The sequence below is a fragment of the Naegleria lovaniensis genome (genome assembly GCF_003324165.1).
Source record: "Naegleria lovaniensis strain ATCC 30569 chromosome Unknown tig013, whole genome shotgun sequence".
NCBI classification, from domain to species: domain Eukaryota; phylum Heterolobosea; class Eutetramitea; order Acrasida; family Naegleriidae; genus Naegleria; species Naegleria lovaniensis.
This window is the reverse complement of record NW_025407836.1, coordinates 291,589-307,081: the sequence shown is the minus strand read 5'-3', so window position 1 is coordinate 307,081 and position 15,493 is coordinate 291,589. Positions and strand designations below refer to the sequence as shown.

Here is a 15,493-nt window from a genome sequence, read left to right as displayed (position 1 = left end):
TAGTTTCATGATAGGCCGCTGTTGGAATAAAGCTATTATCATAAAATTTATCATCTTTTGGAGTTTGGCAGGAGAGTGAACACCTCCGTGTTGTGGTGTTGCTGTATTCTTACTTCCGGTTACTCCCATTGCAATATAATGACACTGATGAATAATAAATTAAAAAGCAAGCCTTGTAGACGGAGTGTTGTTGTGGTCAACAGACTACAAGGGCGGGATATTTTTTCTTAAGGTTTTATTTGGAAATTTGGCCAACTTGCTGCACACCAAAGATCCCTTAAAAGATGACTCTTTCCATGATTGAAATGAATGAATATTCGATAATTATCCAAAATTATAGTTAAACACTCGATAATCCCATCAATTTTCTCAACTCTTCATATAATGGCAATGTAAGTAAACAATGAGTTCCAATTCGAATATAATTTGGAACAAATCCAGACATGAATGCTCTCATTCCATGCTTTTGATAGGTCTTAACTGCACAATCGATCAATCCACGGTACGATTCCATTTCAGCTGCCACTGATGATACACCATGATGGCTCTTCTTAGATGCCATTAATTTAGTTTTAATCACATCGCTTGGATTTGTTGCCAATGTCGATAACAAACCAGCCACTAGTGATGCAGTGACGTGTGTATAGACATTATCAGAGAAGTAAGGTGTTTTCAAAAGGAGATGTTTGGTATGGTCATAGGTAGAAAGTTGAGTAGCAGTGAGTATAGACGCACGTAATACATTTGGTGTTCCTCCTCGAAACAAACCCATCACTCCATTCTCTTCTTTAAGAATTTTCTTAACAATGAAAAACCAATTGGGTGCTCTTGATCCATTCATGACACTCTGCTGTCTGATTTTAACGAGATCACATCCATTTGAAACAATGGATCCAATGGAACCTGAAATGGCACCACTCAATATTTTAATGGTTAATCCAACATCACTGGTAGTAGTAACATGTCCATTCACATTTGAATTTTTGGAAAGTAATTGAGAAAGTATAAATTTCAATGGGTCATATCTGTGATGATTTGATTTCAAATGTTCATTAGTAGTCATGTAAATTAAATAATTTCAAAATATTTCATAAAATGGTTGTAAAATAGGGTTGTGAAAACCTCAATACGATTGAAATTATGATGATAACATACAATCCCATTCGAACAGAGCTATAAAATTGTTCTCTCACTACTGCAGCAAATAATCCTCTTCCCAAAAGCACTCCCAATCCCTCAGTTTTATATAAATTATAATAAGCACGTGAGAATGACATGTTCGTAGTATTTCCACTGTTTGTTGTTGATTGATGTGTTAATTGCATTCTTGTCTTGACATGGTCAGGTGAATTCATTAGACCACTGACAAATCCAGCACTGACACCACCACAAACAAATTTGAGGATGGTTTTATAGAGAGATGTATTCTCTTCCATACGTTTCAAATGTTGTAATTGTTCATATTGCTGTTGAGCAGTGGTTGTAGCGGTGGTTGACATTTTTGGAAGTATTTACAAGGGAATGATGTAAATCAATATCTCGTATGATTATTGAAATTATCAAGTGGGATTTAATATTTTCAAAATTGTTGAATGCCGAGTTGTGTTGTTGTTGTATCTCAGTTCTGATGGCAGGTCGGGACTCAATTTCGAGGATATTTTTCGGCACAAGTTTCAAGAAGAAGGATGCACGAGAGAGAACTTCTGAAGAGCGAAACCACACTGTTTGAATCATCAAGTTCAAACCAACACTACTACTATAGCTTTGATAACCTTTGAGGAAGTTGTTCATGATTAATTTCATTGTGGGTATATTGGTTGGCATCTTCATGAATACTCCGATCATGATTCTGTTTTTGTTGTTGTTGATAGAATAGTGCCATATAATTCAATAGAAATGGATCTAAATTAAACTGTGGCTCCCAAAGCCCTTTGTTTGGTTTTGGTAATAATTCATGAACAATACGGTGATTTGAATTAAATCAGGAATCATTTTGATGAGTGATGATGAAGGATCCGAAGAAGACGATGAAAGATTAGAAAGAAACTGATGAGTAGAGGGAAGATTTTCCATGGCTCGAATTAATTCCTTATTTTGAAGATCAATCTTTGAAATCATTGGAGGAACAACATCCTTCTTTTTAAAATGGCTGGATGAGGCTTTCGAGTCATCATTTTCGTTGGTTGAAGACATTTTTACCAAGTCAAAAAAGCTTCTCTAATGTGCTGCCTCAGGGGAATAGCATGAATAACAATTGTTTCAAGAGTAAAGCATGACCTGGTCACCTTTTGATGTAATACAGACTTGGACTCGTGATCATCATGCCTTGAAAACCTCCTCTGACTTCCTCTCATAAAAAAATGAAAAATCGTCACGGACCAACCCACACATCACTATCATCGAATAACGTGAGCAACAACCGAACCGTTCATATCGGAAACATTCCCAGTGTAACCACCATAGAAACATTGCAAAGTATATTTTCAAAATATGGAGAAATTACAAACATTAAATTAGCAGGAGATCCATCCTACTCTAAACGATTTGCTTTTATCGAGTATGCAGAACCCTATCAGGCTAAATCATCCTTGTGCTTGGACGGAACAGAATATTTGGGACAAATTTTGAAAATTTCTCTTGCAAAACATGATTTTAATAGTAGACAACATCAGCGATCATCATCCTTGAATCAAAACAAAATCACTACGACTCCCCATCATTATAGAACGAATAGCGAGTTTTCAACTGACTCGGACGTTTCTTCCACAACATCATCCATTAATATTTCATCACTAACAGCGTCATTACCCCAAATTCCTACTAGTAATAATAGCACTACAGTTTCAAATTCGTCATCCCCTAAAAAGAACAACACAACCAATAATTTAATAGCTCATTCATCTTTGTCGCCATCGACCACAACGAACAATTCAACAATGACACAATCCATCTCCCCAACAACTACTGATCATGGTACGGGCAACAATAATGAGAGTACACAACAGCACACCCACCATCCACAAATCAACACATCATCACCATCCACTAAAAATAAATCAACACATCAACACCACCACACTACTTTGAATAATAATAACAACATGGTAATGCCACAGGATGAAATGAGTGTTATTTCATCTCCTCTTGTAACTTCAATGTATTTAGGCAGTCCGACTCCTGCAAGCCCATCATCCATGTACATTGGTTTACCATTGTCACAACCCATAGTTACAGAACAAAATGTGGTTGCAAGAACTATTCATATTTCAGGTATTGACATTGTATTTACTGAGGATGAGTTATTAGAGTATTTTGGAGTTTATGGAGATGTTACAAACTATAGATTGTGCAACAATGATCAAATTTCTACAAACTCTAATAACCAACACGCTACAAAATTTGCTTTTATTGAATATGCTAGAGCTGATCAAGCACTTAAAGCTCTCATGGTAAATGGAACCTTGTGGGGAAAATCAAAATTGAAAGTTTCACATTCTAAAACAGCCATACAAACTCCTCCAAAAAAGTCATTGATCGACAAGCAATATAGAGATTTAATTGAGAGAACGATTCATATTGGAGGAATTGATGTTAAACTTTCACAAGATAGTGTTAAAGCATTCTTTGAGGAGTTATGTGGAACTGTTCATAGAATTGCAATGGCAGGAGACACTGAATCCTATGAAACGAGGTTTTGCTTTATTGAATTTGAAGACAAACAATCTGCATTGAAAGCTCTGAGATTAACAGGTTGTACCATAGCTGGAAGTGTAAAACAAATTAAGGTAAGCCCATCAAAGTCACCCATTGGATACTCGAAGAACAAGTTAATGATGATTGGAATTGGAAGTGCATCTAATCCATCACCTCCATCTCCACTTCATCATCAATTGAATCAATTACATTTGAACTCTCACACGTCACCACCACCACCCTCTTCTTCATCGACAAGTACGACCACCACCTTGATTCACCACGCACACCATCCATTGAATCATCACAACACTCACCACTTGACATCCACACCCACCACTCCTGGTAATGCTGCTTTTACAAATGCAGGACTAGTTCCATTAGGACATTTAGCAATTCCAGCTAATCTTGCTCAGGCTGCTACTGCAAGTAATTTGGCACTCTTTCCAACCAGCACTACGACTGCCACTACAGGTACCACCACTCTACCAACACCCACATCTCAAAATTCCACCAATTCTGTCACTACAACAGCATCCACCACGGCAACACCTCAATCATTTCCAACCATTTTTCCATTTGCCCCCTGGGCTTACACTGCAAATACGACCGCAACGCTTTCAAATCAAGGTAGCATGGATCCTTCTTCGCAAGGTTTCTTTTCTTATCCACAAATGCAAATGATTCACCCACAATATTACTTCTACACAACCACACCTACAATGACATATGGAGCTGTTGCTCTTCCAAATTCATCATTCAACACTTCTACATCATACAATCTTGTACCCACTACAACGCAGGAAACACATACAACAGATCAAGACGACACAGACACTGACAATGTAAAACGAAAGAGAGATCAACACGAATCTTTTGATGAGTCCTCCAATGCTCTCTATCAAAAGAAGCTCAAAGATAAATAATTAAGTTTATTTATTGTTGAATAAAACATGAAATACTTTAACAAGTGAAGAGCCAATAATTTATTTACCAATTCTATTTTGGAATGTTATAAGGTGAGAATTAACATCTTTGCTGATCATATTTTGGTTTTCGCCTGCGAAACTCATGACACATGAAGCCATGTCCTTGATTTGTTGAGCGGTGTAAGTTTTGGGAGAATTGTACAAATGGCACAAAGTGCTCATTGCTACAAATAAAATATCTGAAATCTTCTTTTGGATCTGGAAATCCAGTTCTTTAAACTTTTGCACCTTTTCTTCCAATTCTCTGAGTTCAAATGGGATAATCTTCAACTCTTTGAGCTCGCTTAGAGTTCTTTCGTAATTTCTGTTCATAAAGCTATCAAATACTTTTGTTAATTTAACTAAAATCTTGAAAGTTCTGAGTGCGCTCGAAAGCTTGCTTGACTCATTGATTTTGTTGATAATAATATTATCTCCAGTAAAGGTCTCGAAAACTTTTTGTGCAGATTGCTTGACTTCGTCTCTGTTTTCTCCACCAGATAGAACTTGGCTTAGTTCATCAACCATAATGTTGAGAATAGAATAAAGATATTCGGTCGATTTGTCTTGATAATCAGTAGACAAGTCTGTCAAAAGAGAAATGTGATACTTCAATGCTCTGAAATAGAGTTCTACTGCATCTCTATATCTACCAATTGCTTTGTATTCCTTTGCACAGCTCTCCAGGAGTGCCAAGAAGTCATAGCTCGAAAGATAATTTTCTAAAAATCCCTTCTTAACAGTTTCATTAGACTCTACTTGTCCAAGTAATACTGAAATATCTTTTCCTTCAATAATAAGGTCTCTAATCGATCTAAAGTAAATAGCTTCTTTTTCTTCTCTTTTTTCCAATCGTTTATAGAAAATGTAAAAGTAAGAAGCTGCATATGTTGGATCAGTATGAGCAAATATTCTAACGTAATCTCTAATTAAGAAATAGAAATTAAGTTGAGGCTGAGGAGTGGCCACTAAAAGTGGAACAGAGAGATCTTTTGGTGTTCTCAGTTGGTTATAATAGTAGAGAGCATATGCAAAATGTACGGCCTCTACATGATAACCTTCACTTTGTCTGCTGCATAAATATTCAATTGCATTTTCAAATTGAAGAGTAGATAATAGCAATCTGAAAAAGAGAAGAGAGTTCTTCTTTGGACAGAAGTGTTTTGGTCCGTGATTGTTCACGACTGTTTGTAACTCTTTCAGGGTGTATTTGGTACCTTCTCTGATAATCGATAGCTTCAACCACATAAAATCTTCAGTTTTAGAGAAAACTTGTGGAATAGTCTTTTTAACATCACATCTTCCTAAAACCAAGTAAACGGCATGACGGAACAGCTCTGTTGGAGGAATGGTTCTGTACTTTTCGTTCAACTGATTTTCAATATCTTGAATAGATGCTGTTTGTGTGTTAATCTTGTTTTCCAAGGCGTTAATAATTTGAATGGGGAATGCAGAATTGTATTCTCTTGCAAAATCAAGAGCTTCTGGCAAAAATCCACATCTTAAACAGTAAAACAATACAGGCCAAATATAAACTCCATCGACACACTCTCCTAGTTTGTCTACATCAGCATGTTTTAGGGTTTTAGAAACAAACGCCTTGATTAATCTTAAATTATCTTTAACCTCTTCGTGTAGCTCAAGAGTATCCATCACAAATTGAACATACGAAACCTCCATATATCTTTTTGCTCCTTCTAAAAGGTCTGACTGGCTATGTCTGCTTCTACTTTCGTCAATCATGAAGGAAAGTAATTTCCAGCATTCAATGACTTCTCTTTTCCTTGAAATGGGCTCATCAATGTAATGTGCCACATCAGAAAATTGTCTAATCAGTTCAAATGGAGTGTCTTTCTTGAGGCTTGTATTAAAGTCATAAATAACTTTGCTGTACGCAATCATGCGCTCATCCATGTTGGTTTTTCCTCTTCGTGGAGTACCGTGAGGTGTTGGTGTTGGTCCCAATGGAGTAAATGGAGTTGAAGGAACATTGAAATTACTAGAAGAAGGAGTAAGTCTTGCTGTAGTTCGAAGAAAAGATTCATTCATAGAGGTTGATGTTGGTCTAAAGGCTTGAACGTGATAAGTTTTGTGTAAATCCAATGTTTTGATGAGGTTATCTTTAGCCAAAGCCCAATCCTTTTCTAAATAATCATTAAAGTTTTTGTAAAAACAATTACTTGTATGACGTTTTGATTCTTCAATAGATGATAATAAAATCATATCATGTTCGTGTTTCAAGTATCCCTCAATATCAGTCTCTCCGATAGGCTCAAGAGGCTCAAAAGCTTGTTTTAAGTCTAATCTACTCACGGATCTTCTATACTTTTCTACATCAAATCCATTGGCTGCTAACAAATAATCGCCTTTAGATTGGGCATCTCCGCGAGCAGTTTTTTGAATTAACTTTTTGGATTGTTCATGAATAGATTCCAAATCCTTTTGAATGAAATTATCGGTAGCAGGTAATAATTGTTGGGACCTATCAAGAAGGTCATTTAAATCGGTATTGAGTCTTGATGATGATGATTTTCCTCCCCAAGTTGAAGCTGTTGAAGTAACAGTGCTGGGCATTTTGAGAGAGCAAAGAGGGAATTTTTTTTGTTGCTGCAAAGACGAATTGTTGTTGAATTTTGCTGTTCATGAATTGCAGTGATTCTATGAGGGTGTGAAACATCGATGAGATTCATAAATTATACGCGAGAATAGCATTCTCTTTGAGATGTGGTGAAAAGCAATTCCTCTCTAAACAGTGCGTTGAAACTGTAACTTTATGAATCCAACAAATTTGGTATCCAATTCTGCTTAAAGTCCTTCACATGTCATTACATTAAAAAACATCAACACACAAACCCGAACACTCTCAAATTATCACCTGACAACATTCTCATAGCTCCGCATCTCTCATCATCCACAGTGTGTTTTGAACATTTATTACCGACTCCTCATCAACTCTGAATCCACTCTTTTTCTCTTCACAACAACAACAACAACACTCATCGTTAGAGAGATGAATATTGAAAAACTGTGTAGTATTGAAAAGAGTACACCTCTTGATGATCACAAAAAACGATCACAAATTGCTGGCATGTTTCAAAAGTTAATTAAAGAAGGTATGTTAAAGAGAATGGAATTTAAATGACAATTTTGATCGATTCGATACCCAATTATTACTACTACTACTACTGCTACTACTACTTCCATATTGTTGTTGTTGTTGTTTTCAATGTTCGAACATGATGACACTCTTTTTTATTAACACACACATGAATGGACTCTATTGAAACAACAACAATAACCATTCACACATTCTCCTCTGACGCGATGTGTTTTTCATTGTTCTCTCGATCGTTATTATTACAATGGCCACCTATACACTCTATATTCATTCATGGTCATCATCATCAACCTGCTGCACATGAATCATTCCACCACCACTACTACTACTACTACTATTCACTCGAATATTCTTCGTCTTCTTCTTCTTCAGAGAGTCATGTCCGAGAATTAGAACAATTCAATGGCTTTGAACATTTGAAACAACTCGCCATGAGTGAAGATTCACTCACTCGTAAAAGAGCGTTTGCTACATTGTGTAACATTTCAGCACTTGAAACATGTTCTGAAGTGATGAGAAAACATCATTGTATTCAAATCTTGTGTGAAAGATTGGATCCCAAGTTAGCTGAAGATATTTCTGTGTTAGAAAATATTACAAGTACCTTGTTAAATACTTTTATTGATGCCAAAAATAGAGAATGGCTCAAAGAATGTGAAAATTCTTCACAATATTTAACATTCATGATTCAAACACTGGAAGAAATGATGAAGAGTGGTGTTATGGATGAACAATATAATTCCACAATTTACAATTTATTGATTGCATTCAGTTCCATTGCATTGGAAGAAACATTGAGTGAAAAAATTATGCAATTAGGAGGAGTGACATTTTTATGTCAAGTAATTACTAAATTGAAAACAGAGAGAGAGGATTATCCTGAAGAGATTATTGAAGGTATCACTGCATCTTTGTGGAATTTATTATTAATTGATTCTATTAAGAAGTTTGTCATGAAAGGTTGTGAAAAGAAGATTGATACAAAACAATTAATTGAAAAGTTAATTGAATTATCAAATTCTAAATATGCCAATGTGAAGAGAAATACCTCTCACATTATTCAAATTCTCAGTTCCAATACCAGTGCTGAAGAGAATGAGATTCCTCCAACGACAGGAACTACTACCATTTCCAACAAGGATACATTCAGATCTGATTCCATCAAGTCGTCCTCATCCTCTTCGTCATCCTCTTCGTCCTCATCCTCTCAACAACAAACAAATTTTGAAAATTTATTTGAAAGTTCTGAAATGATTCAAAAATTGATTTCTGATGTGAAACAATCTGCATCCTCTTCAAAAATCATGGATCATGAACAAATCAAAACTTCGAGTGGTATTTTGTGGAATATGGCTGGTTCAAGTGCTCAAGCAAGACTTAAAATTAGACAATTGGATGGAATTCAAGTATTGGTTAATGTCTTGTTAGTCTCTCTCAAATTATTGAGTCAAACTCAAAAATTAATCACATCCTCACCACCCACAGCACTCAAAGAAGTCATTTACAAATTAACAGGAGCATTGGCTTCTCTCTCACTCGATGAAGAAAATGCTCTTGAAATTGGTTCATCCAATTCACAAGTCATTCCATCTCTATTGAATTCTTTTCAAATACTCAATACTGGACAAGCTCAAAATTTTTCACTTTTAGAAAATATGTTAACACTTCTCAATAACTTGTCGATTGTGAAGAAAATAGAAAACAAATTCATGAATTGAAAGGTATTCCAACCATGATTAAATTCCTTAAAACAGCAGATACAGCCCAAGATGAATTGAAATTAGTTGAGAAGGCCACCAATGTCTTGACCAATATGGCCATTGATGATGAATCTTCGAATAGTATTCGTGAAGAGGGTGGAATTGAAGAATTAGTCTCATTGGTGTCTTTGGAAAGTAATGTTGTGAGTACTACTACTACAACTAGTACTACTAGTATACGAAACCAACCATCTCTCCAGTTTCACCTTCACAAGAACAAGTCAATCACGTGAAAAAGAAGGCCGCTCATACTCTTTGGAATTTAATGATTCAAGATGAAAATTTGAAAAAAATTGAACAAGTTGGAGGTTTGAAACCATTGGTTCATTTATTACCTCAAACCAATTTGGAAGATTTAGTAGAGAGTCAATTGAGAAGAAAAGAAGCAGAAGAGGATGATGCTCTTTCCTATAGTAGTAGTAGTAGTGAGGATGAAGATGAACATGTAGATCAGTCCTCTAAAACATTACATGATTCGGATCATTCCACTTCATCACCTGAAGATGAAGAAGTCATGGCCTTGGAGAGAAATCATCAATTCAAAACAACAACAAGAAGAAAAACACTCTTTTGATCAAGCAGTGGATCATCCATCCATCACCAGACAGAAGGATGAATCAAAGCCTTCCAACAACCTCATGACCAATGATGTAACCAAGGATTCCATCCAATCTCAATCACGACCATCAACCCAGAAAGCCTCACAGAAACAAGAGGCTAATAGTACAATGACAACTGAACATTCTCATGCAGTGGCGTCTTCTTCTTCTCATGTACCTACCAAAGAACAATCTCAACAAGTTAGAAATTTATTAAGACATTGGGGAAGTATTAGTGAAGATGATTCCATTGTTCATGCCATGAAAGAAATGCAACAAGAGGATGATACAACAAAACGAACTACGGAAAGCACCCCTACGACAACAACAATGGCAAGTACTAAAAAGTCGACAACAACAACACCACGAGCCATGACTACAAGAACTAGTAGTATTCAAAAAGAGGAAATACCTGCAACCTCCACAAGCAATACTGCCATTGGTCCTACCACTCTCAAAATGACTATTCAAAAACCAGAGATGGTGGTCGATTTTGGAAATAAGAAACCCATTTCTACGAAACCAAAGTCACATGGAACAACTGTTGGAACGTCGACGACGACGACAACAACCACGACACTACTCTCTCATACCACAACCATACCTTCTCGAGAGGATATTGTTTCAGAAATGAAAAAACAATATCAAGTGGTGGTAGATAGTTCCAATAGTGGAGAGGAGAGAATGAATCAAAAACCAACATCAAAGGATACAAGAACGAGTAGTAGTCATGTGATTCAAGTCAAGAAAGTGGAAGAAGTTTCCAATCATGATGAAATGAACAAGCCTATTCGTACTACGAACACTTCTTCCTCTGAATTCATACCACAAAAAACAGAAGTGTCCTTACAATCAGTACCATCATTACCACCTATGAAAACGACTGACATCTCAGAACACTCGAATACAAGTACTGCTACGAATGCTACTACTACTACTGCTGTTGTTGTTCCTACACAAGAACCACAAGTTATTGAAATACCAACAATATCCACAGATAAGAAAGAAGAAACACCAACAACTTCAATGAATATTCCACTTGCAACGTCTCAACCTCCAATGGCTATCACTCCTGTTGAGGAAGAACCCATCGCAGAACCAACCATCTCAGTAACTACTCCAACAAAGGCTCAACCAAAATCTCCACAACAACAATCTGAACAACAAGATTCTCATCACAAAACATCTTCATTCTTAGAAGTGAATACCACTCAGAAAGATCAACAACTCTTAATGATTTCACCACCTTCACCCTCTCAAATCATTTCATCTGCCATGACGAGTGCTGTAGTCAAATCTCCTCCAACTTCTGAAAAAGTGAAAAGCGTAAAATCACCTTCTGAAGAATTCAAAGTACCACTTTTGAAATTGAGTCCAACAGAATTATCTCAACAAGAGGAAACACCAAAAAAGAAGGAAGAAGAATATACTACTACCAGTAATAGTACTAGCACAATCGTCTCATCGAATCATCATCATCATGATTCACTCACTCCTAATATGGGCAATACTCCCATCATGACATCATCCAAACATAATCTCCTCACTCCAACCAATTCCATGCTCTCAGGTGTGGATGAATATGTCACATCCGAATATATTGATACAGAATCGTATACAGGAGAAGATGCTACTCCAAGTGTTTATGAAGCATCGACTTTTAATACTTTTACTCCTTTGAATGTCATGGAAGAAGAAGAAGATGACGAAGATGAATTGACAACCTTTGAAAATCGAGATGATATGGCTATTTTACAAAATATTGGAGTCGAATCGTATGAAGATTTGGAAGATTTAGAAGATTCTCATCATAATAGTAGTAGCAGTACCATGACATCTTCTCAACAACCACAACAATTACAACCATCATCATTATCCAATCTCTCAAACATGTCCTCTTCACAAATGTCCATCTCTCCTCGTCCATTACTTTCTCCAAAATCTTCTCAAAAAACCAATTCAGAAATTTCACAAGAGAGACGAGTGGAACAAATTATTTGGTTCTACGAAACTGAACGATTGTATACCAAAATTTTAGAAATTATTGATTCTACACTTGTTTCCAATGATTCCTTAAAGAACACAGTACTGGGAAGACAAGCTCATTCTGAAATATTTAGTGATTTTGATTGTATTCGAATGATTAACAAGGATTTGTTTCATGAATTGGAAACACTCTATACCAAATGCAATGGAGATGCTAAATTAATTGATGAAATTCAAGTTGGACGTTTAATTCTCAAGAGAATTCCAACATTGAGACTCTACAAGACGTATTGCAATAATTTAGAAAAGTTATTACACACATTGAGTGAAATTGAATCCTCCAATGTACACTATATTGCACATTTTGAAAAGAATGTGTTGGATCGACTCAATGAAGTCATTCAAGACTATCAGAGAGAACTCTACAAGTATTCCTCTCATCAGGGAACATCATCAATGTTCGGAGGTGGTGGTGGTGGTACTACTTCGTTTAATAATAATAATAACACTAGTGCCATCACACCAAGATCAAGAGGTCTCACCACACTAGGACATTCCAATAGCGAGAGCCAATCCAAATCAAGTAATCGTTTGAGTATTGGAGCAGCATCGAGTGGAAGCTCACACCTGGTCGCGCCAACAACAATGATTTTACAAAATCCAAAGTACGACTCTCTGATGTCTTGTCCAAATCACCCGTTGAACGAATTCAATTCTATGCGAATTGGCTTCAAGAAATGGCTTATAAATACTCAGATGCGACCTATCCAGATCAGAAATGTTTACAAGAATCACATGAGCAAATGCAAGCCATTTCTGATCATTGTCTCAACAAATTTAATGAATTGGAAAAATTGGAACGATTCAGTCAAATGTTAGCTGGAAATTTCCTTTCACAAAATAGAAGATATTATACGATGGACAATTTAGGATTTCCAGAACCACAGAATATTAATGAATATAAATTATATCAACAATGGAAGAAGAGTTATGATGTGAAATGTAAGAAAGTGAAGAAGGAATGGAGTAAAAAGAATTTATCAGAAATTCTCTCCAATAACAGTGGAATTAAGAATTTAATTAAGAAGTATGGTATTAGTGCTTCATTTAGACCTCGAGTATGGATGGAAATTAGTGGAGCTCAACAAAAACTTAATGAGAGTAAGTTTGAAAGTTGTAATTTCATTGTTGTGCGAAAAAATTGTCATTTAATATGTTTCATTGGTGGTGTGTGAAATTCACACATTCATTGATTGGTTTCATTGTATTTGTGTGTCAAATTTGATATGCATCATCATTCTTTTTAAAAACACAACAATTTATATAAGACACTGGATACTACAAAAAGATTCTCTCCGTTCACACTTCTCAAATGAAAAATCCTTGGTTTGATCAAATTGAAAAGGATCTCAAAAGAACCTATGTTCATCATCCATTCTTTAATGATGACAAGGTATTGTCTGCTTTGAGAAGAGTATTAATTGCTTATTGTTGGAGAAATCCACTTGTGAGTTATTCACAATCCTTTAATTATATTGCTGGATTGTTGTTATTGCATTTGAGTGAAGAAGAAGTTTTTTGGTTATTTGTTTCAGTTCTGTAAGTATTAAGACTAAAGATTTTAAAAGATTTGACCATATTTTGTTATTATTTCAATGATATCATAAATTTTTTAAAATGAATGGCAACGGAATTGTGTTGAAAATTACAACGCTCTCTACGACATACACACACCACCACCACTACTACTACTACTGCTACTACCATTACTTCTCTCTCTCTCTATACACACATCATGACCCTCAACTCAGTGAGGACTATTTACCTGCAAATTATTATTCACCTGAATTGAAAGGTGTTCTTGTAGATGCCATGGTATTTGAAGAATTACTAAGCGTTAATCTCTACAAATTAGCTCATCACTTTAAGAATCTTGATTTTGACATTTCCACATTCACCATGTCCTTCTTTATGAAATTATTCACTGTGGATTTCCCTGTGGAAACAACATTGAGATTTTGGGATGCATTCCTATGCTATGGAAGTCAAATGATGTTTAGAACCATATTAGCCATGTTAAAATTGAATCAAGATCTCCTTCTTAAAACGAATGATGTCTCTGAGATTATGTTAACCATGCAAGATATTGTCAAGACACAATTTGATGTTCAGAAAATTATGAAAACAGCATTTGGATTTTCAAAGATTACTCATGAAAAGGTTCAACAATTAAGAAGGAAGTATTTACCTTTGATTGAAGTCGAATTGGAAAGACAACGAGAACGAAGAAGATGAAAACGTGTATCAGATAGCTAATGTAACTTGCAAACAATTTCAATGAAACACGCAAACATCCAAATCTTCGAACTTGCTTCCAAAAATAAATCCATCATCAACGAAAAAAATACATGATGATGAATTCTTCGTTTCTTTCATCGGCTTCCTTTAGTGGCCATCCATCAACCAACACAGTAGTGGTTGGTTCTTCTGCTCCAACCATCCATGCTCAATATCGATGTGATGTCTGCAAAGTGCAGCCTATTCAAGGAATCCGATATCATTGTGATTCCTGCACAGATTATGATATGTGCCAGAATTGTTGGAAGCATAGAAGAAACGAACATCCGTCCTTTCATAACTTTTCAACCTTCGGAACAGCAGGAAGTGGTAGTTTTTTGACGAATAATAATATATCAAGTTTTTCAAGTAATGTTCCATCATCATCGTTTAATACTATTAACATGATGAATTCTTCATCGAGTGTTCCATCTAGCCTTCCATCTAACATGAACACATCAACAACCTATACACCTCCATATCAACCACCAATACCAACAAATATTCCCAACAACCCATCAGTACAGCCTCTCTCTCAGCGTGTATTTTACAATCAACTTCCGCCATCAACAAATAGTCAACCAACCACTTTTTCTCCACCAAAGCCTTTACTCAACCCAACTGTCACTTCATCCTCTCCTAGTAACGTAAAATTACCAAGTGGAAATGTTATTCCATTCCAACCATCAACAACAAGCGGAAGTAGTGTCAATAACAGTAGTAGTACTCTTGCCCACAACACCACCCACATCCACATCAATCACACCATACATGTCAGTGCTGTAACAAGAAAATTCCAACAAGTATCTTTCAATGCGAAACATGCTTTGAGTTGACACCAAGTGAAGATTATTGTCTTTGTAAAGAATGTCATGATTCGTTCGAGGAGTTCAACAAATCAGGAGCAGATATTAATCCAATTCATCTTGGTGACCACACCTTTAAGGAGTTTTTAGATCATAAACAATTGAAAATATGGAAAAAAACGAAAGAGGAACTTGGTAACCAAAAGGCTGGATCCAAGCAATTCTC

At 35.9% G+C, this 15,493-nt stretch overlaps 7 protein-coding genes across 7 annotated transcripts; 4 read left to right on the top strand and 3 right to left on the bottom strand.

The window, feature by feature from the left end:
* Positions 1-340: 340 nt before the first annotated feature.
* C9374_001970 (uncharacterized protein) lies at positions 341-1,499 on the bottom strand (the record flags this gene model as incomplete). Its single annotated transcript, XM_044691336.1, has 2 exons — positions 341-1,025; positions 1,156-1,499. 2 exons carry the CDS (start codon positions 1,497-1,499, stop codon positions 341-343), a joined length of 1,029 nt encoding a protein of 342 aa, XP_044550927.1.
* A 403-nt stretch (positions 1,500-1,902) lies between these two features.
* C9374_001969 (uncharacterized protein) lies at positions 1,903-2,193 on the bottom strand (the record flags this gene model as incomplete). Its single annotated transcript, XM_044691334.1, has 1 exon — positions 1,903-2,193. The coding sequence occupies one exon, from the start codon at positions 2,191-2,193 to the stop codon at positions 1,903-1,905; it is 291 nt and encodes a 96-aa protein (XP_044550926.1).
* Positions 2,194-2,360: 167 nt separating this feature from the next.
* On the top strand, positions 2,361-4,619 carry C9374_001968 (uncharacterized protein; the record flags this gene model as incomplete). The annotated part of the gene is made up of 1 exon (XM_044691333.1): positions 2,361-4,619. The coding sequence occupies one exon, from the start codon at positions 2,361-2,363 to the stop codon at positions 4,617-4,619; it is 2,259 nt and encodes a 752-aa protein (XP_044550925.1).
* Positions 4,620-4,679: 60 nt separating this feature from the next.
* Positions 4,680-7,235, bottom strand: C9374_001967 (uncharacterized protein; the record flags this gene model as incomplete). The annotated part of the gene is made up of 1 exon (XM_044691332.1): positions 4,680-7,235. One exon carries the CDS (start codon positions 7,233-7,235, stop codon positions 4,680-4,682), a length of 2,556 nt encoding a protein of 851 aa, XP_044550924.1.
* A 436-nt stretch (positions 7,236-7,671) lies between these two features.
* On the top strand, positions 7,672-10,113 carry C9374_001966 (uncharacterized protein; the record flags this gene model as incomplete). Its single annotated transcript, XM_044691331.1, has 4 exons — positions 7,672-7,774; positions 8,152-9,436; positions 9,478-9,674; positions 9,740-10,113. 4 exons carry the CDS (start codon positions 7,672-7,674, stop codon positions 10,111-10,113), a joined length of 1,959 nt encoding a protein of 652 aa, XP_044550923.1.
* Positions 10,114-10,177: 64 nt separating this feature from the next.
* C9374_001965 (uncharacterized protein) lies at positions 10,178-14,419 on the top strand (the record flags this gene model as incomplete). Its single annotated transcript, XM_044691330.1, has 4 exons — positions 10,178-12,737; positions 12,791-13,285; positions 13,453-13,723; positions 13,936-14,419. The coding sequence occupies 4 exons, from the start codon at positions 10,178-10,180 to the stop codon at positions 14,417-14,419; spliced, it is 3,810 nt and encodes a 1,269-aa protein (XP_044550922.1).
* A 113-nt stretch (positions 14,420-14,532) lies between these two features.
* Positions 14,533-15,297, top strand: C9374_001964 (uncharacterized protein; the record flags this gene model as incomplete). Its single annotated transcript, XM_044691329.1, has 1 exon — positions 14,533-15,297. One exon carries the CDS (start codon positions 14,533-14,535, stop codon positions 15,295-15,297), a length of 765 nt encoding a protein of 254 aa, XP_044550921.1.
* Positions 15,298-15,493: the final 196 nt, after the last annotated feature.